The sequence below is a fragment of the Rhincodon typus genome, chromosome 18 (assembly GCF_021869965.1).
Source record: "Rhincodon typus isolate 14 chromosome 18, sRhiTyp1.1, whole genome shotgun sequence".
Classification (NCBI taxonomy): Eukaryota; Metazoa; Chordata; class Chondrichthyes; order Orectolobiformes; family Rhincodontidae; genus Rhincodon; species Rhincodon typus.
In genome coordinates, this window is record NC_063349.1 from 5,395,474 (window position 1) to 5,415,937 (window position 20,464).

At 39.4% G+C, this 20,464-nt stretch overlaps 1 protein-coding gene across 2 annotated transcripts in view; it reads left to right on the top strand.

The window, feature by feature from the left end:
• si:ch211-1e14.1 (UPF0606 protein KIAA1549) overlaps positions 1 to 20,464 on the top strand; it is a 195,600-nt gene that overhangs the window by 67,799 nt on the left and 107,337 nt on the right. For both annotated transcript variants that reach the window (XM_048607972.1, XM_048607973.1), the window contains exon 2: positions 14,267 to 16,591. In XM_048607972.1, coding sequence (XP_048463929.1) covers positions 14,267 to 16,591 — 2,325 coding nt within the window. The remainder of the gene's footprint in view (positions 1 to 14,266; positions 16,592 to 20,464) is intronic.

The following is a 20,464-nucleotide window of genomic DNA, read 5'->3' on the forward strand; positions in this document are numbered from 1 at the left end:
ACCTCTGATGCTGCTTGGCCTGCTGTGTTCATCCAGCTCTACACCTTGTTATCTCAGATTTTCCAGCATCTGCAGTTCCTACTATCTCCCCAGAGTGTTGTCTGTGTCTCTAGATTAACAGTCCAGCGATAATACCACTAGGCCATCACCCCCTTTGATGGTCAAGGTATGGGCAAAAGATACAATTTCAAAGGAAATCCTACTCTTAAAAAGCATTTTCATTGCATAAGATAAAAGTATACATTTGGTAGCATTTAGTAGAGTAGGAGTTGGGATGTCATGTTGAGGTTGTACATGACATTGAGGCCACTTTTGGAGCACTGTGTACAATTCTGGTCACCCTGCAATAGGATGGATATTAAATTGGAGAGAGTTCAGAAAATATTTACCAAGATGGTGTCAGGACTAGTTTAGTTTAGGAAACTTGATTGGCATGGACAAGTTGAGCCAAAAAGTCTGTTTCCGTGCTGTATGATCCTATGACTCTGACTATGACTGTATCACTGTATGGCAGGCTTGACTTGGATGATCTGCTGCGCAAAATGTAAATCTGCTTTCGTCAATGTACATTATCACCTGAATTAAATTGTCTAGGTTGTGCACAGTTATTTTGTGAATACAGGGGGTAGTAATGCAGTGTCTGTATCTGATTATGCTTTGCCTATTAACCTTATATATCATTAGAAAGCTCACTTGTAAGTAGCAATATCAAAGAAACAAAAGAAATCCCCCATGTGTGGCTCTGAAACAAATTTCTGGCTTCCTGATGACGAAGTTATATATGAGACAAATGTAACTGATTGATAGAAGAATTCTGAAATGAATATCTTGGGCTGAATCTTGAATATTTTATTGGTTATGTCTGAGTTGCATAAGTTTTTTTTTGTTCGATAGCAAGCTTATTTTTAATAAGATGATTTGAGCTGTTAACAAGGCTTTTAACAAGCAATAATCACTGTCAGTTGGCAACTCCCAGCTGCCCAGTGAGAATCTTGCTGTGTCCCTTGTGAGAAGTAGAAAAGATAATGAGTGCCGTGGCTTTGTCTCATTGGCCTTAAAATTCTGCCACTTATCTTGCCATAGCCCACATCGCTCAGACCCCTAATAAGATTCTACCCCATGTTGTCTGTGGCAAATATGTTTGAGACCGGGTGATTTTTAAACACCCATTTGAAATGTAAGCTTTGAACATAGTTGCCTCTGCTTTTGATACAGTGAAAACTGCCATTCTCCTAATCTCTCAGACACTAAGTTGAGTCTAGTGGTATGCGTTTGGTAGGCTGCTGTTTATATGAAATTACATTATATAATGGCAATGTCTTAACCCAACCCATTTCCTTAAAGCTTCGTAAATGTTTTTTCTCTGATTATTGTTTACACATGATTGTTTCCAGAATTTAAAATTATGCTGATGAAGATCATAGTGTAGCTTTCATTGTGGTCATGTTTGTCTGTGTAAACATGCCATGAAACAGAGGAGTTACTGGTAATCTAAGCCGAAACATTTAACTGGGCTCTCAGTAACCTCATGTAGAATGATTAAATATGTGCAGATATAGAACATCATCAGAGCTGACTCCATTTATTTGATTTTTCATTATTGCAAATTATAATATAGAGGAATGTTGGAGTGAGTATTTTCTTAGTTAACGTGTGCACCTGCATCAAAGTGAATATATTATTAATATCTGCTGAGTTCTACTAAATTAACTGATCTCATATTGTGAAGTTGGGTATAGTACTTGTGGATTGGAAGGCAGGACATTAGAATTTGTGTGTAAAATGATAGGGAGGTAGAGTTCATGGTCCCTTTAAAAGATGTTTTTCTGGGCTTGTGGCTCTTATAGGAAATGTCTGCAGGCAGCAGCAGGTGCGCAGATAATTCTTGAAATTAAAACATTGTATCAAAAGACTATACTGTTAGCAGACACAGCAGCATTTTTACCAAGACAACAGGTTTTTGAATTTACCCAAATAATTTAAACCAAGCCCTAGATACCAAAACCCAATTACATTTAAATCTGATGATTTTGACAACCTAGGATCTATCCTATTGTAAGAAATTAATAGGTCATGAAGGGTATAAAAGAAGAGGACATTCGAAAATTGGTGTGAGAGCGAACTGCCATCTGAAGAGAAACTCACTGGCTCTCACAGAAATCTCTAAGCTGTCAGAGTAAGCACCATCTAAACTAAAGGTACAGCAGACCTCTTCGCTAATATTCCTGATGCAAGAATTCAACAGAGGAAGGCATTCCTGACAGTGGAGCAGGCAAAAAAAATTCTGGACGACTTATCCTGACTGTAATTTTGAGAGATTAAGTTTTTTAATTTTTAACAATTAATTTGGTTTATATAAGTGGGACTTTTATCTGTTAGAACAGCATACCATTAGAATTTTGATTTATTCGGGAATAGTTAGTAGTTAAGAGGGAATTGTTTGGTTTGTTAGTAGTTCTGTTAATTTGCTAACTGTTAATGTTAGATAATGAAATTGTTACTTGTTGATTGTAGAGTGACTGTCAGAGTTCAATTTTTTTCATCTCTCCTTTATAACACTTTGGGCGGTGAGAGGCAGGTTTTACCAGTTTTTGCATTTCCTTTAACGGATTATGAGGTGAGGTGAGCTTCTCTGGGGGTTTCGGTTTTAATTATCAGAGAGGTGTCAACCTCTGCTCTGTCACACTCAACTGGGCAACATTTGACTTTGTCCGTAACAATTACACTCAGCGTTCCCTTTTGTCATGAAAATGCAGCCAGCGATCCATTTCTCTTGTTGGGAAAGTTCCTTTGTGTGAAGGCATGGTCAGTATAGATGGTGACGGTCTGTAGCTTCCTGAGACTGGCCACTTTGAGGTATGTCAAAAGCTGATGCTACAAAGTTTGATTCCGATACAGGCATTGTGCCTTCAAGAGAAGAAAATAAGTAACTAGTACATAAAACAATTGCATCTCCCTTCCTTAAATCTTTATATCACCCTTCCATTATTGCCATGAAGAAATTCTGTTCTCTTTCTTTGTGCTTCTTTCCTGTTAGTAAAGTTCTCTAAATACTTATCTGTTGTGCTCCAGTCTAACATTAAATTTCTTTTAAGAAACATCAAGGTTTAACTTAGCTGAAAAGGCCAAAACGTATTTGTAATATGGAGAGAAATTCATATGCACATGTTGAAGGTAATTACATGAACATAGTGGAGTTGATAATGTAGTGGTTATGTCACTGAGTTTGAAATCCCAAGTCCAAGGCTAATCTTTTGGGATCACTGGATGGAATCCCACCAATGTGAAACAAATTTTTGGTAGAAATTAAAAACTTGACAACTTGTTCGCTCCTGTAAAATCCCATCTGGTTTTTTATGGGGAAGACAATTGTTGTTCTTATCTGGTCTGATCTGCATGTGACTCCAGACACAGCAATATGGTTGACTCTTAATTGCCCTCTGAAATGGCTAAGTCCGCCATTCAGTTGTATCAAACCTACAAAGTCAATAGATGGCCTCCATAGGTGTCATGAACTAGGCCATCTGTTCAGAAGTATACCAGTGGGACAGGCATTCTATAAAAGCTTGAAGGTGTTCCCTGCTTGTCTGGTTACAGCTGTGACAACAAACATTTTGTGGAGTCTTCGCTGTCCGTATTTGTGACCTGGCACAGAATATTTTTAAAGACAAACTTTTAAATATTGCAATGAAGATGTTGAGATGAGGTATCCACTTGCTATCACACCTGAACTACAGGCTGCTACATCTGTGCATGAATGCCATCTTTTGGCTCTTCAACTGCCAAGGACCTTCCAAGATCCATGTCCTGAACTGGATTTTAAATCTGCCCTCTGATTTTTAATTGATCAATTCTTGAAAAATCTGTGCGATTGTTTTCCTCACAATCTGATGTCATAACTCCCATTTGACCTTGACATTGAAGTCCCAACCCAAAATTTTGCCTTGGATGTCTGAAATAGCCAACATTTTATTTACCACCAACATCTCTTACTTTGTACGATTTTAAAAACAGCATTGTTCACAGCAAATACTGGGTGCAGTGATGATGTTCATACAGTATAGGCATCAGTGACTTTTGAGGGTTTAACTTACATAGTTGTAATTGAGTAAACTCATTCCAAACATGCTAAATTCCCTGTAGTGATCTAATGACTGGATTGGCTCTCTGCGAGCATACCAATAGCAAAGTATGAAACCAGTAACACTTTTCCAAGTGTAAATGAATTTTTTCACGTGAAACTTTACAAGAGTGTAAGAAAGCTTTAAGACACTGACAGAAGATTTGTTTGTTCTGGTCATAATCTGTTCAAAATTTAAAAAGTCATAGTTTGGATTGTGCTATTGACATCTGACCTGCAATAGTATATCAATCCAACAAAATGTGTTTCTTGTATTTACAAAAGCATTTGGCCAGGTGAGCTGAGTTCAGGAGGGGGAAGACACTCAAGGTTTCCATTCCTAGTTTCTATCCAGCCAGCTTCATCAGATAATTTATCAATCTGGATTTCAAACAAAAATAATAGTGAATTTGGGGATAGTGGGAACTGCGGATGCTGGAGAATCTGAGATAACAAGGTGTAGAGCTAGATGAACGCAGCAGGCCAAGCAGCATCAGAGGAGCAGGAAAGCTGAGGTTCCGGGTCTGGACCCTTCTTCAGAAATGGGGGTTGTGGATCCTGCGAAGAATGAAAAACAGGAGAGGCCCTTTGCAGCTGGAAGAGGGAGGCTCTGAGCTGGGGTAGGCTTGATTGTAGTACCAGGAGATGCCGGCGCATTGCTGCGAGTTTGTGTTTGAGGAGTTGCAGGGAGAAACGTTTTTGAAGGATCTGAATGTTCTGTATGTAGCGGTCGTCGTGGTTGGGGCCAAATTGGGATGGCCTGAATGTAGATTGTAGTCCACTGGGGATGATCTGGTTCCGAAGGCAGGTACTGAGAACGGCAATGTGGCTGTAGTTCCTGGTTTGCTTCAGGATTTCTGAAGAAGGGTCCAGGCCCGAAACGTCAGCTTTCCTGCTCCTCTGATGCTGCTTGGCCTGCTGTGTTCACCCAGCTCGACACCTTGTTATCTCTCATAATGAATTTGACTTTTTCATTATTGAAAGCTGACTCTCTGGACTTGCACATTAGGAATGGTAACTGGTGGACCACTGGAATCTGTGGAACCAAGTTTAAAGAACATAAACTGTTGTAGATGTGGAGAAACAGTAGTGGTAAAGGAAAATTCTCTTGCTGTATTGACCTTTTGTTTCTTAATTTGTAAAGGATGTAAAATTATAATCACTAATATATCTGACTGTAGCTAACTGCAAGCAGTTATGAGAGCACAACTCTTGTCTTCTTTCTTCATTTCTTATCACTGTGGGAAGTGCCTTGCCATTGCCTTGGCACTGCTGTTCAACAAAAACCCATTTGTGAAATACTTGGTAAATCTCACAAAAAGATGTGTAACAATCATGATCATAATTTGTCTTCACCTCCCTAGCTCAAAGAAGAGAAACTTGCATTTAAATTCCTGAGGGACCAATATAAATTTAAAGCGAGAGAAGGATAATTTGTGTGTATGATGATATTTTTTGTGGAGAAATAGCTTCATGGCATACACCTGTGATTATGAGGTAGCAGTGCAAAGATGGTGGCACTTCCCTTTGAGGAATACAGAAGATCATGCACCTTCTTCCGGTCCTGTAGTGCATTTCTTTTCGCACAACATTTTATAGCGCTGACCTGGCTGCTATCTTCGCCCAGTCTAGCTGTATCTGGTGACATGGACTCTTCACCATTACTGGACCATGCCCTCCATGTTGATGGTTGAACACTGCAATGTGAGAGATAGTTCCTGGTATGCAGCATCTGAAGTGGTGTGCAGCTGGGCTTGAAATTTGTCACTAGATGTTTCAATGCTGGGAAGCCAGCTGTGATATTTCCACCTCTCCTGCCACTTGATTCCATGAGAAGGGCACTGTAAAGCACTGATGCATTATTATTGAGGGGAAGATTGCATTAGAAAAATGTCTCTGAGATATGGCCATCCAGTTGCTATGAATCTTAACAAAACGCTATCTCAAAATGTAAAAATTCAGCCCAATGTTTATTTTGCTTCCTACCCATTCTTTTGTTCAATTCACCTCTCAATTATTTTCAAATCACCATCATACTGAAAATTGGCTTGAAATATAAAACAAAAGCTTTAGATCAGATGAGCGAAATCTGGAGTTAATTCAGTTTGTGTGTGAATTGTTTACCTATTTTACATTTTGAGTTCTGCAATTTTAAAACAAAAGCATAAAGTAGTAGGTTTCAAAGTCCTGTTGAATTTAGATGAAGCTAGCTGGGGGAGTTACCAAGCTCTGCAATTTTCTGAGCAGTCAGGAGCATCCAGGATCATTTATAATGTTTTGGCAAAGATCTGTAGCTCAGGTTGTTGACTTGCTCGCCGAGCTGGCTTGTTTTCGTTCAGACGTTTCATCACCATGCTAGGTGACATCATCAGTAGAACCTCTGATGAAGCAATGTTATTTTACTCCACTTGGAATTTATACTGTCTGGTCCGTTAGGTGAGTACTGTCATTTCTGGTTTTATTCTGTATGGATTTGTATATGGGGTCCAATTCTTTGTTGATTTAATTATGGGTGGAGAAACATGCGTCTAGGAATTCCTGTGCATGTCAGTGTTTGAATCATAAAATCCCTACAGTGTGGAAACAGGCCCTTCGGCCCAACAAGTCCAAACCGACACTTGGAGCATCCCACCCAGACCCATTCCCCTATAACCTACCTAAGCTACACATCCCTGAACATTATGGGCAATTTAGCATGGTCAATCCACCTAACCTGCACATCTTTGGACTGTGGGAGGAAACCGGAGTACCTGGAGGAAACCCACGCAGACACGGAGAGAATGTGCAAGCTCCACACAGACAGTCGCCGGAGGGTGGAATTGAACCCGAGTCCCTGGCACTGTGAGGCAGCAGTGCTAACCGCTGAGCCACCGTGCTGCCCATTTTGGCTTGGACTATTAGGGTTATGTTCATTATATTAGCTGATGTTCATGTATTCTGATGGCTAGTTTCCTTCCTGTCTGTCCGATGTAATGTTTGTGGCAGTTGTCACATGGTATTTTGTAAACCACGTTCGTTCCGCATGTTGTAGAAACATTATATCGGACAGACAGGAAGGAAGCTAGCCATCAGAATACATAAACATGTATTCTGTAGCAGCAAAACGGCACGATGAATTCTCCTTAATATCGGTACATTCAGACAATGAAGGCCATCAATTTAACTGGAACAAGGTAACCATAGTAGCCCAAGCCAAACACAGACATGCACGGGAATTCCTGGAGGCATGGTTCTCCACCCATACTTCAATCAACAAACATATAGAATTGGACCCCATATACAAATTCATACGGAACAAAACCAGAAATGACAGTACTCACCATAACGGACCGGACAGTATAAATTCCAAGCGGAGTAGAATAACATCACTTCATCGGAGGATCCACTGATGACGTCACCTAGCATGGTGATGAAACGTTTGAACAAAAACAAGCCAGCTTGGCAAGCAAGTCAACAACCTTATCATGTATAATGCTGTATAGGTTTCCAAACCCCTGCCATTTTAGTGTAAAGACCTCCATGTGCACAAGAAAATACTCTCCCTAGGCCATCAGTTCCAGTCCTGCCCAGGTGCACCCTGTTCAATTTATACTGGTCCCAGTAAGCAGTGTCCACATATTTACTAAGCGTGACTGTCTGGACTTGCGTGCAGCACGTGATAGTACCTCTCTCAACTAACTGTGCATTTGTTTCAGTCTACACTGCATGTATGCATCTATGGCGAAAAGTGAATGAACAGTGAAGATGTAATTTGTGAGCAATCCTGTTATCTAATGTTAATGTCCAGAGATTGATCATGGGCCTGTGGCTTTTGGGGTGAGTTTTCATAATTTTGTCATTTTAAATGAGAAGGTTTCAGTAGTTTTGATCAGATCTAGACTTTTTGAAGAGTAGCCATATTGAACAAATGTGCATTACATTTAGAAATAGTATTTCTGAAATAATGATGGTGGTTACCTACTTCTGTTTCTATATTGGTGTATAGTATTCCACTGTCATACCTTAGAAAGTAGTGTGTTTGTGCCTCTGATAAGATAACACCATTGTAGTGTAATCAGATATCCATGTGTAATATTAAACCACATAACATAAGGAAACTACATCATTAAATGTCTGTTGCTTTTGACAATTGAGTACTGTCTGGTAGAAAACCTGAGATCTCTGTTTTAACGGTTGATAGTCTCTTTAGATATCATACCCCTGTAGATATTATACCCCTGAATAACGATTATAATGCTGTCCATCTGTTGCAGTAGTTCTAGTAGTTTAATTTAACATTGTATTTTTATTTACACATAATTATTTCTAATTCTTTAATTATTTCATATTGTAAGCAATTACACTCCAGACTATTACTAATATAATTGTGGAAAATATGTTTACATGCAATTTCCTTGGAAATATTAACATGCCTGGGGACCAGCTAATACTGACGACCAGTAATCCCTGCTGACAAATTCGCAAGAACATCTTGCGAACGACTTATAAACTCATAAAATGCTTTGGCCATATTTTCCAACTTGATCTAGATTTGTAAATTGTGCCTTTATATTTTAATTTTACTGTTTAAGAATATTACTCTTGAAATAGCTAGAACATACTGGCCACAGCAGCTAAAGAGGTTGGCATAGCATCACTGTTGAAAGGCAGTTGGGAACAGGCAACAAATACTGGCTTTGCCAATATTGCTTAGTTCCATTAATTTTTTTTTGAAATTATTTGAGACAATTCACAATTTAGATACAACATAGTTATACACCACAAATGTAAACCGTTCGGTCCAATTTGTCTGTGCCAACCAGACATCCCAATCTGACCTCGTCGCATTTGCCAGCATTTGGCCCATATCCCTTTAAACCCTTCCTATTCATATACCCATCCAGATGCCTTTTAAATGTTGTAATTGTACTCCACCACTTTCTCTGGCAGCTCATTCCAGACACAAGCTCTGCGTGAAAAAATTACCCCTCAATTTTTTAAATCTTGCCCCTCTCACCTTATACCAATGCCCTCTAGTTTTGGACTCATCCACCCTTGGAAAAAGACCTTTGCTATTTACTCTACTCATGCCCCTCATGACAGCTCTTCCCGCCTCAGCCTCTGACGTTCCAGGGGAAAAAGACCCAGTCTATTCAGCCTCTCCCTATAACTCAGATCCTCCAATCAACATCCTTGTAAATCTTTTCTGCACGCTGTCAAACTTAACAACATCCTTCCTACAGAAGGGCGACCAGTATTGTACACCGTATTATAAAAGTGGCTTTACCATCTGAAAAAAGACTTATTAACAATATATTACATATGAGATCCTACTTCACCTTTATTTTGTACATCTCAGGAAATTGGCTAACTTGAGGTCGTAGACTTGCTCGCCGAGCTGGTGTGTTTGGTTGCAGACGTTTCGTCACCCTGCTAGGTAATATCATCAGTGCACCTCTGGTGAAGCGTTGGTGTTCTGTCCCGCTTGTTATTTATGTGTTTCGGTTAGCTGGGGTGGTTGGCATTACTTCCAGTTCTGTTTTTCAGTAGTTTGTATGTCAGGTCCAGTTCAATGTGTTTGTTGATGGAGTTCCAGTTGGAATGCCAGGCTTCCAGGAATTCCCTGGCATGCCTCTGTTTGGCTTGTGCTATTATGGATGTGTTGACCCAGTTGAATTTGTGCCCTTCTTTGTTTGTGCATATCAAGACCAGTGAGAATTGATCATGTCTCTTGGTGGCTAGTTGGTGTTTGTGTATCATTATTGTCATTTTTCTTCCAGTCTGGCCAATGTAATGTTTTTCACAGTCCTTGCATAATATTTTGTATATTGCATTAGTTTTGTTGGTTGTGGGTATAGGGTCCTTTACGTTCGTCAGTGGCTGTTGCAGGATGGTTTTTGGTTTGTGGGCTACCCTGAAACCAAGGGGTCTGAGTAGTCTTGTGGCCATCTCTGATATGCCCCTGATGTACGGTAGGGTGACTCGTGTCTGGCCGTGTTGTGTCTTCTTGTTGTGCTCTATTGCAGCGGTAATGGCGGATTGTGCTTTTTGGTTATCCATTCCTTTTAAAAACTCTGTACAAGTGCTCCTTTCTGCTTTGCGCATTTCCGGGTTGCTACAGTTTGAATAATGTTCTGATGCAGCTCCGTTTATGGGTGTTGGGGTAGTTGTTGGAGTAATTACGTATCTGGTCCATATGTGCAGTCTTCCTGTATACAAATAAGGACATGAATTTTACTGGGACAACGCATCCATAATAGCACAAGCCAAACAGAGACATGCCAGCAAATTCCTGGAGGCCTGGCATTCCAACTGGAACTCCATCAACAAACACATTGAACTGGACCCGATGTACAAACCACTGTAAAACAGAACAGGAAGTAATGCCAACCTCCCCAGAAGACCGAAGCGTATAAATAACAAGTGGGACAGAACACCAACGTTTCACGGGAGGCGCACTGGCGATGTTACCTAGCAGGGTGACAAAATGTCTGCAAACGAACACAACAGCTCGGCGAGCAAGTCTCCAACCTCATCCACAACCCAAGCTACAAATCTTCTCAAAATCTTGAAATTGGCTAACTTGTTTTAAGAACTGATGTTGAAATTATGCTAAATTCATTAACATCATGAATAAATAGTATTTTGATTTTGTGTAACGAGACTAATATTGTAATACTTAGTGCTAAACATAGTTGATATTTTCGGGTCTAGGCCCGAAACATCAGGCTTCCTGCTCCTCTGATGCTGCGTGGCTTGCTGTGTTCATCCAGCTGTACGCCTCGTTACCTCAGATTCTCCAGCATCTGCAGTTCCTACTATCTTTGATATTTTTCATGTTGATATTTTTTGTACAAATCCAAACTATGGAAAAAAATGCCATTTAAGTTTGAATTTACATTTAACATTAGTCATGTGAAACTTGAAAGGGTTCAGAAAAGATTTACAAGGATGTTGCCAGGTTTGGAGGGTTTGAGCTAAAGGGAGAAGCTTAATGGGCTGGGGCTATTTTCCCTGGAGTGCCAGAGGCTGAGGGGTGACCTTATAGAGGTTTATAAAATCATGAGGGGCATGGATAGGGTGAACGACCAAGTCCTTTTTCCCCAGGGTAGGGGAGTCCAAACCTACAGGGCATAGGTTTAAGGTGAGAGGGCAAAGATGTTAAAGGTACCTAAGGGGCAACTTTTTCACACATTGGGCAGTATGTGTATGGAATGTGCTGCCAGGGGAAGTGGTGGACGCTGGTACAATTACAACATTTAAAAGGCATCTGGATGAGTGTATGAATAGGAAGGGTTTAAACAGATATGGGCCAAATGTTGGCACATGAGATTAATTTAGGATATCTGTTCGACATGGATGAGTTGGGCCAAAAGGTTTGTTTCCATGTTGTACAACTTTATGACTCTATTTGTTGGAGCTGAGTCACATTCTATGATTTTAACTATGTCTATCGTTGCAGCTCTTGGGTATATCGATGAGGTCAGCTCTTAACTTGGTCAGCCAGTAGCTTCATTGCTCATTGTGATCTCAAGCCAGGAGCATCCCAGATTCAGTCCCTGGTCTCTACAGCATTCCTGCTCACTGGGATGTTAACAAGATGCTCCCTGGTGGCCTCAGTATCACTGTTTGCAATCTACTTGCTGGATATTAATCTGTTTAACTCCAAGCATCTCTGTAGAATGATGGTAGTTGCTATCATAGCTAGTCACAAAAAAAAGATTTGCTTGGCAGGCAGCAAATGTAAAATTTGATTTTGTGATCTCGGAGTAAAAAAGAGCTCCTGAAAATTTGTAAAAAATACTCTGTTTTTATCATTGTATTTTAAGTGCCTTGAAATTTACAGGTTTGAGTTATGAATGCATGAAAACTGTCTTTTGTTTTAAAATAAATGACTCAGCTGTTTTTGTGTTTTCCTAGTATTTCTTAAGTTGCCGACTATTCTTATTGCTTCAAGTTAATTTAAATAGATTAGAATTCTCCTCCCCCTCCGTTGTTCTATTAGCAAACAGCCAACTAAACTTAATCCTCCAGTTTTGGCTCAAAGCCATTTTTAATTTATTTGCATGCACAACACCGGATTTCTTCAAACATCTCAAATGCTGAGTGATTGTAGGTGACCTCATCAGGTGTACCCCATCATTGCTTAGTCTTGCTCATTTATATGGCATTGAGAGATGTATTTATTTATTTGCCTCTGCTTTGTATTTCTCTCTACATGTGATGTTGCCTCCATGCCACAGTGACTATCTTTCAAAACCTGTATTTCATTATGGAGTGCTGACACATTTCAAAGTCATGAACTGTAGTTTCCAGATGCAAGATCATCATCTTTGTCATTATTTCAGATTGTTTTGGATGCTAAATGAGCTTTAAATGTCAAGTTTTCAAATAATATTTGAAATATTATGTATCTTTTTGACTATCACTTAAATGACAGTTGCAAAGTCTTTTATCTTAATTATTTTTCAGTCTCTGTTGAAGTGAAAAGTCTACTACTCTGCTTCTGACAACTGAAAAGTATGTTTGTAGAATTAATAACACAGAGAATGTGTATGTAATTTTTCATTCAAACATCAAGCAGGGCTAGTCGGTGTGTTCCAAATGTGTCTCCAGATCTGGAATACGTATAAACCTTTATTTAATGCTGAGAGGTAAGTTTAATGGGCAAGGACTGTAAAAACAGTTCGGAAAATGGCTATGGTGTGTGTATTTATAGCATTTGGTTAAGAGTATGGTAGCCTGCCTCTAAAGCTTAAAGGTATCCCAACGAGATAGGCAAGTGCTGCTGTCAGTATAGATTTACTGAGCTAGGAATGAGGAAAATTAGCTGGACTTAATGTTAAGGAAATGCACAAAGGTCTACATCTTTATATTGCAATGCATGAGCAAATAGTGACGACTTATGGACGTGTCTTGCTATCAGGTCATACTCCAGCATTATGGATACTGTAGAGTTCTATCCTAGCAAGAGGCTGCTTTCAAGTGCGGATAAATAAGAAGAAAAACTGGAAGGAAAGTTAAAAGAAGCACCAAAACTAAAGAAAGTTTTCGTTTCCCTCAATCTCCAAAATATTATTTGAGTAATTAATTTAAGATTGCTTTTATAAAATGAAAGCATTAGACAAGTAGATGAACTGAAAGCCAAGGTACAATTAATCAATAAACTTATCACTCATACTTAAAACTAATGTTATACTGTTGAGAAGCATGCCTTGTTTCTTGCTTGTTTTCTTCATGGTTGACATTCTTTTTCCCATCCTAACATCAGTGCAACAGAATTAATTTAAAAGTGAATGGTAGTGGCAAAACAGTCAGTATTCGCTGTACGTCCTAAGTAGCTTGAAGTTCACTGAGAATCAATCTTCTTGTGTAGGTTTGGGAAGTACTGGTGTAAAACTAGGGTCCTGTATGTTCAAGACCAGTTGGGTTTATTTAATAATCAATAGGTTTCATGGTCATCTTTTTGTTAGACTAAAAATGACAAAATTTAGGGAAATCAACATATTTTTGCTTCACATCACTGGTGATAACTATGTGGAATTTCTCCCCACATTGTTCGGTGTCTCTTCTCCTTACTATAATATTACTATAAGCACTCCTAAGTGGGTAAATTCAGTAACGATGATTGCCTGATTTTTTTTTTTCTCTTTTTGTTTTTGTAAATGTTTTTCTTATGTAACATATAACATCTGCATTGCAGTGGGAATGACGATGAAGTCTTTAAAACTGATGCTGATGTTGATTGAGACAGCCCCACAAGGTGATTCTGATGCTTGGATTGTATTTGGACCTTTGTGCTGTCCTGCTGGTCTGCATTTTTGCGATCATGACTCTGCTAAGACCGTGTCTGAAACCAGAGAAGACCCTAGCTGGTCTATGTCAGCACAACCGTGCAAAATTTGAAAATGCTCAATTACTTTAATTTGTGTTTGTGACTTCAGAATTGCTGTGCATACAAATGTTTTGAATTACTTAACACTGTTGAATTTGTACACTAACCCATGAAAGCAGGAGGTGAATGTTTGCATTCAAGACCTTTTTGTGCAAATTTCCTACTGATAATTTTAGCAATAATGAAAACAAGCTCATTCCAATATCTTTGCGTGTTGAATGTTTCATATCTGCTTAAAATACGTTTAACAATTGTTTTCTGTTCTCTCACAGATGAACACTTTTCAGGTGATGCAGCATTGTTGGGCAGGATACACAAGCAAAATCCAGACATTAATGGCACACTGGATTCTGCCTTAATAAAGCAAAATGGGGGAGCCACAATAAGCAGTACTTCTGTGGAATCAGCCTTGCAGTCAAGTTTGAACATAAAAGCAGCAATCCAACTAAACTCTGAACAGACCTTTACGCAAGTAAAAAATCAGACTTGGTCAGGAAAGGTTGTGTTGTCTGATTCCTCTGAATCTTTAACCATTTATAACTCACAAGTCACCCTTTTGTCAGAATCAATTACAACAGTCACTGAAGAATACCAGCCAATTACATCACTGCATTTACTTACACCAACATCATCTTCATCAGTAATTCCATTTAGCTTTCTGAGAAACAGTGCCACTGGGCAATCTTCAGAACCTGCGATCTCATTGCATCTTTCAAGTTCCGTCTTGGTTTATCCATTATCCTTTAGAACAGTTTCGGACCTTTCTATTCTGCCATCGAGCAAACAGTCATTTGAACCTATAACTCCTCTATTCTCTTCAGTTGCAGTCAGCAATGCTTTCCAACCTGCCATAAGTACAGCAATGGCAAATTTAGACATGGAGTACAGTGAAACAGACCTGCTAAGTCACATTGATGATATATCTTATAGAACGGAGACCATCTTTTCTCATCATACAGAAGATTTCACTCAGGAAAATGAGATTTCTTCAACCTCAAATAATGTTGCATTCCTCAGTAGCAAAAGAGAGTTTAAAATCACTGGAGAATCTTTGGTTCATCACGTTAAAACTCCAATCAAAGCTACTTTAACATCAGAGCTGGTTTCTGAAGCAAGTTCAAGATTTGACTTACCTCACCTGCCAATATCTGCTGATGCTGCTTTAGTTGACAATAATGCAGTAGCGGATGGAGTGATACTGACTGAGTTTAATGTGCCATTGCTTTCCACTCCCGTATTTACATCCCTCTCTCCTCATGGAGTTTTAGTTTCTCCATCTAGCTTACTTCTCACACAGTCATTGATTAATGATTTTGGATCTGGTGATGATCTTGAAATTATGCCTTTCAGTTTGTCAAACACAGCTGCATTTGTTCTGTCATCCAGTTTGGTCTTTGATTCATTTGATTCAGAACTGCTAGAATCTGAAGCCTACGATACCCACTTCCTAGCTGGACCTGTTTCAACAGTTTCTTCAAAATTAAGAACTTCGTTTGTGCCATCACTGACAGTCTTAACGTTGTACAATAATAGCCCTACAACTATCTATCCAGTAAATCAAGTATTATATTCATCTTTTGAGGATAATTTTGATATTAGCACAGTTAGTCCTTCACTGCTGATGGAAGAAACCCTGGCATTTGCACCTTCAGTTGATGAATTCAGTGTAGCTAGCGAGTATCTGAAATCAACTTTATCTCAGAACGAAAATGCAAGTTACCCCTCAACAGTGACTACACACTTACCAGAGTTCTTAGCGAATCAATCCTTTGAACTGACCAGCATCCTAGAACCATCTCTGGATTTGGTTTCTTCATTGATAAATGCTTTGTCAACAGAAACGAGTGCTGTTCCAGCAACAGAATACTCAAATGCATCTGAATCACAGCTAAAAAGTTTTTCTGTGTTTGAGACAATGTATCTTGAAAATTTGTTGAGTTCTTCAAATTTGGAATCTTCTTTTCTAAAGCCAGAACCCACAACATTGAATATATTGGCAACATCTGCTAACCATATGAATCATGCCGTAGACTCTGAATCTTCCTTCAACAGTGCCTATTCTCATAGTATTTTAGAAATGACACCTTCTCTTGAGTCACTGTCACCTTCAGTTGAAGTAATACAACCCACATTAATGCCATCTATTTTTGAATCAAGTCTCACAGAGAGCAGCACTCTAACCAGTTCACGTTTTCTGGCTTCCACAGTTGCGATCACCACAGACACTGGGCTTACTCCAAGCTCCACTGTTGATCTGCCCTATTCTTCCACTTCAACCCTACTGCATATTTTTCCCGATATTTTGCCATCATCTACAGAGACAGTTTGGATTGCTACTTCGTTCCTACTGATGCCATCTCCCCCACCAGTTAGAAACTCTTCAGATCCAACTCCTATGACAATTTTGACTGTACCAATCACCAAAATCCAAATGGACAATCCCACAGCTACCCCTTATAATAGCAGTACAACAAAGGCTGTCAGCAGTACAGCTTCGAAACCCACTTACCCCACAACTACCAGAACAGTAGTTTCTTCAACAGCCCAGAATTTTGTGTGTGAAGTTAATGATCCTAATTCCTACCTGGTGACAGCAGGTAAGTAGGTATTTCAGCTCAATACTTCAGGTTTGAATGTACTGTTAAACCTAGATGAAGAGGCTTTGTTCATCTTGAGTTAAGTTGCTTAGTCAATGTAAAGCAAGTATAATTGCAAAGTAGAGTTTCAGAGATAGTGTTGAATTCAGTTTTGCACAAAGACTTGTATCCATGTGAAAAAGGTACTTTATTTATCCCAGTAACCATAGATTTACAGTAAACTGCAAGAAAGCACATTAATCACTAAGCAGGTAATGGTTAAAATTATATTTGAAAGAACTCCAAATTGTTTTGAATTGTTGTATCTTGACTAAGTTAGAAATAACCCTGATCAACGTCAGTCTTGCTTTTTGAACCAATTCCTTTGGTTTAGAAATTTTCCATCTACTCCAATAGGCAAAAAAAATGATCTTGAACAATATAGATGTTCTGACAAATTTGCCAAAAGACACTCCTTAGAGCATAGTTTGTAATCAACCTTCTTAGATCTTTATTTTAGGACTCAGCTCACTCATGCCACTCTCTGCAGCATGATAACATTTCAAAGTTACGTAGGGTTCTGATTAAATGCACGAATTGCATTTGTATCGTATTTAAATTTTAATTTCTGTATGTCATATGAAGGATTGAATAGACTCAGTTTATATAGACTACTAGATATATTAGCCATATCAGATGGGTATGCAGGAATTTCATTCTGATTATATTTTCAGTATTTTTGTGGGTGAAATTGTAAATGAGAATGCTGACTTTGTTTAAATGCTCCACTGCCAGACCTGCTGAGTTTCTTTAGCACTTTGAACTTATTTCAGATTTCCAGCATCCGCCAACTGTATATTGTGTTTCTTTGCTGAGTAGCCATTTGATTTTGTGTTGCTCTATTTATGTGTCTGTCTTCTATAGATCGGGAAATGACCTGTAGTTTTAAAGGCACTGTAGCTTTGTTTTAATAGCTGGGTAATACTTGTGCTTGTGAGATTTCTTTGGTTCCATAGCACTGAATCTTTGTATGTGCTGTCCAGCCTACTCTCTGTGTTGACTTGATGCAAATGTCTTTTGTGTTTTTATACTTTATAAACTGAATGGATTCTGTTGCTTTCCTGTGATAAGGTTTTCCTTCTGCCCACAGAATTTCTATGATACTTTATCATTTCTGCTTCCAGCCTGATTTGGGCATCTTTTTCCAAAGACAAAGCTTCTTTGGATTGTATTAAATCTGAGAATTTCATGAGCACCAACTGAACTCTGACTTAAAATTCAGTAGCAACAGTTTCCCCCTACTTTATAGAGATTGTTAATGAAATTATTGCACAGTCTAACTCAGCATGAGAGAAAGCAGTTATATCTAATTACCCCAACTTGATTGGCATAGGGTTGGGGGGGGCGATGTGCCCCACTGGTCAAACACTGCTCAAGTCCGGTAACATCCCAACTGTTAACGTGCTGACCCATCATAATATATCAGCTTTAATAGATGCTTGAAACTTGGAGTGTGATCCCTGGAAGGGAAGGGGCAAGCAGAAACAAAAAGCTCACTTAGCTGAGAAGAAGGCCTACAGAAAGTAGAAGTCAATATATCGAACACCTCCTCAGTCAACTGTTTTCTTCTGTAGCAAATGCAGCAGAAACTGCCATGCCATAGTGGATCTCCTGAGCCACATCAAATGATCAGAATGGAGCAATAAAAACAACGATCTAAAGGAAAAGAAGGCTGTCCCATTGGTAACTGCAATCCTGATTCCTCTCTAAATCCTCTGCAGTGGGGCCGTGCCTGATATTGCTCCAGGATAAGCTTGCATCTGTGCCACCTTTTGTTCCATGCCCTGGTTTGCAGACCATTTTTGCTCACTGTCTTTCTCATTTGCATGTGTAATTGTTTTCCAGGTTAGATTAATATCCCACAGATACCCAGCATCTACTGCAGCTATCATTGTAAGAGATTCAGGTTAACTTTAAATCATAAGAGGTGTTAGGGAATAAGAACGTAAATATCAGAAGGGGCAGGCCACTCAATTCTTCAAGCCTGTTGCACCAGTTCAGTAAGTTCAAGGCTGATCTTATTGTTGCCCATTTTCCTACCTGACTTGACTCCCTCATCAGTCAAAGGTTTGTCTGACTTAGCCTTGAAATATTCAATAACCTAATCTGCCTTATTCACTGGGAGACAGATCTTCTGGGAGGAGAAACTCCTCCTCATCTCTCTGTTAAATTGGAGACCTCTTCCTTTGATATAAATAGTGCCCCCCTCGTTCTAGATTCCTTTATGACGTGAACATCCTGTCTGTTAAGCAGCTTCAGAATTTCATGGATCAATAAGATCTCCTCCCATTCTTCCAAACTCTAATAAGCATATGCCCAACCTGCTCAAATATTTCTCAAAGTAAAATCACCATGTCCCAGTACTAGCCTAGTGAGCCATTTATGAGCTTCTTCCAATGCAACGGAGAGCTGGCCCTATGTAAGTTTGGTGGTTGAAACCTTACACAGTACTCTAGGTAATTCTGAGACATTATTGTTTTTACTCAGCAATTCGAGAACCAGGTTTTTGACTAGGTTGAGATGACTGGTAGAAGCCTGTGAATTTGCTTTAACCCTTCATGAGATTCTTCGAGACCGTCTAGTATTCGGGATTAATGATATGACTACACAAAAGCACTGACTGGCTGAAGCTCAACTGGACTTCAAACAAGCGCTAAAACCGGCTTTATCATTGGAAAATGCGCAAGTGAAGCACATGAGTTGCAAGGTATTCCAGTGGGTGTGGACACACTCACCAGTCCGCCGGAGCTTGGCAAGTAGCACTTAGGCTCTGCAGTTGCCTGAACTCCACTCAGGAAAAGTCCTGATAAGAGTAATTCTAGGTCAGTGCACAGCAAAATTTCAAAACTAAGCCCAGTCTGAGCCAAACGATTACAATTTTCTTGAGAATCCTGCCTGATGAAACTGTAATTTTTGTTGATATGCAGATTTGGGACAGGAACAGAGTCCTACTAGAATTAAATGGAGTAAGATAATTCATAGGCCTGTATCCAGGAGGGCATCCAGGAGAGTTCATATACTGGAAACTCCACTTGCATCTGATTTGGAACAGTTAAATTACTTGGCAACATCCAAATTAGAACCAGTCAAGATAAACATTTGGTTAAATGGCCATCTGGTTAAAATGGAGTTGGTTACCAGTACGGCCATATCAGTGATCACAGAACCAGTTCTTGACAAAATTTGCTTTGGACTCCAGCCCTCAAATTTGTGCAAAACTTCAGCTACGCTGAGAACCTACACCATGGAACTTTTGCAGATTAAGGGTACAACATTAATTGCAGTCTTGTGAAAGGCAGCTGGTTTGGTTACCAGCGAGTGTAGTAAAAGGCTCGGGCTGAAGCTTGATGGGGTGAAATTGTTTGCAAGAGATTCATCTGGATTGGCTCAACATTTTTCCAATTAGAAAATGGCTGCCTGAGTGAAGTTCTAGTTAAATACTTGAAGCTTTCCAGCCAGGTCTTGTGACTATGAGAGGAGCCAAAGCAACTTTGCATGTTGGCCAGGAATTGCAAATCTGTGATTCTGATTGGCCCGCCTAGTGCCATTTGCCTTACGGGCAAAAGAAGAAGCATAACTTAGAAGATTGGAAAATGAAGGAATCATACTACGAGTCCAGTTTGCAGAATGGGCAACACTGGCCATACCGATTTAAAGCCCAATGGGTCAGTTCACCTTATGTGGAGTTTAAACTAATAGTAAACTGTTTTTCCTTCACAAAGCTTGACATGAGCCACACTTGCAATTGTGTTTAGGCCAGGATTCTCAGAAGTATGCTACAATTCATATCCATAAGGGCTTGTACCAATAGGTGAGACTGCCATTCAGCATATC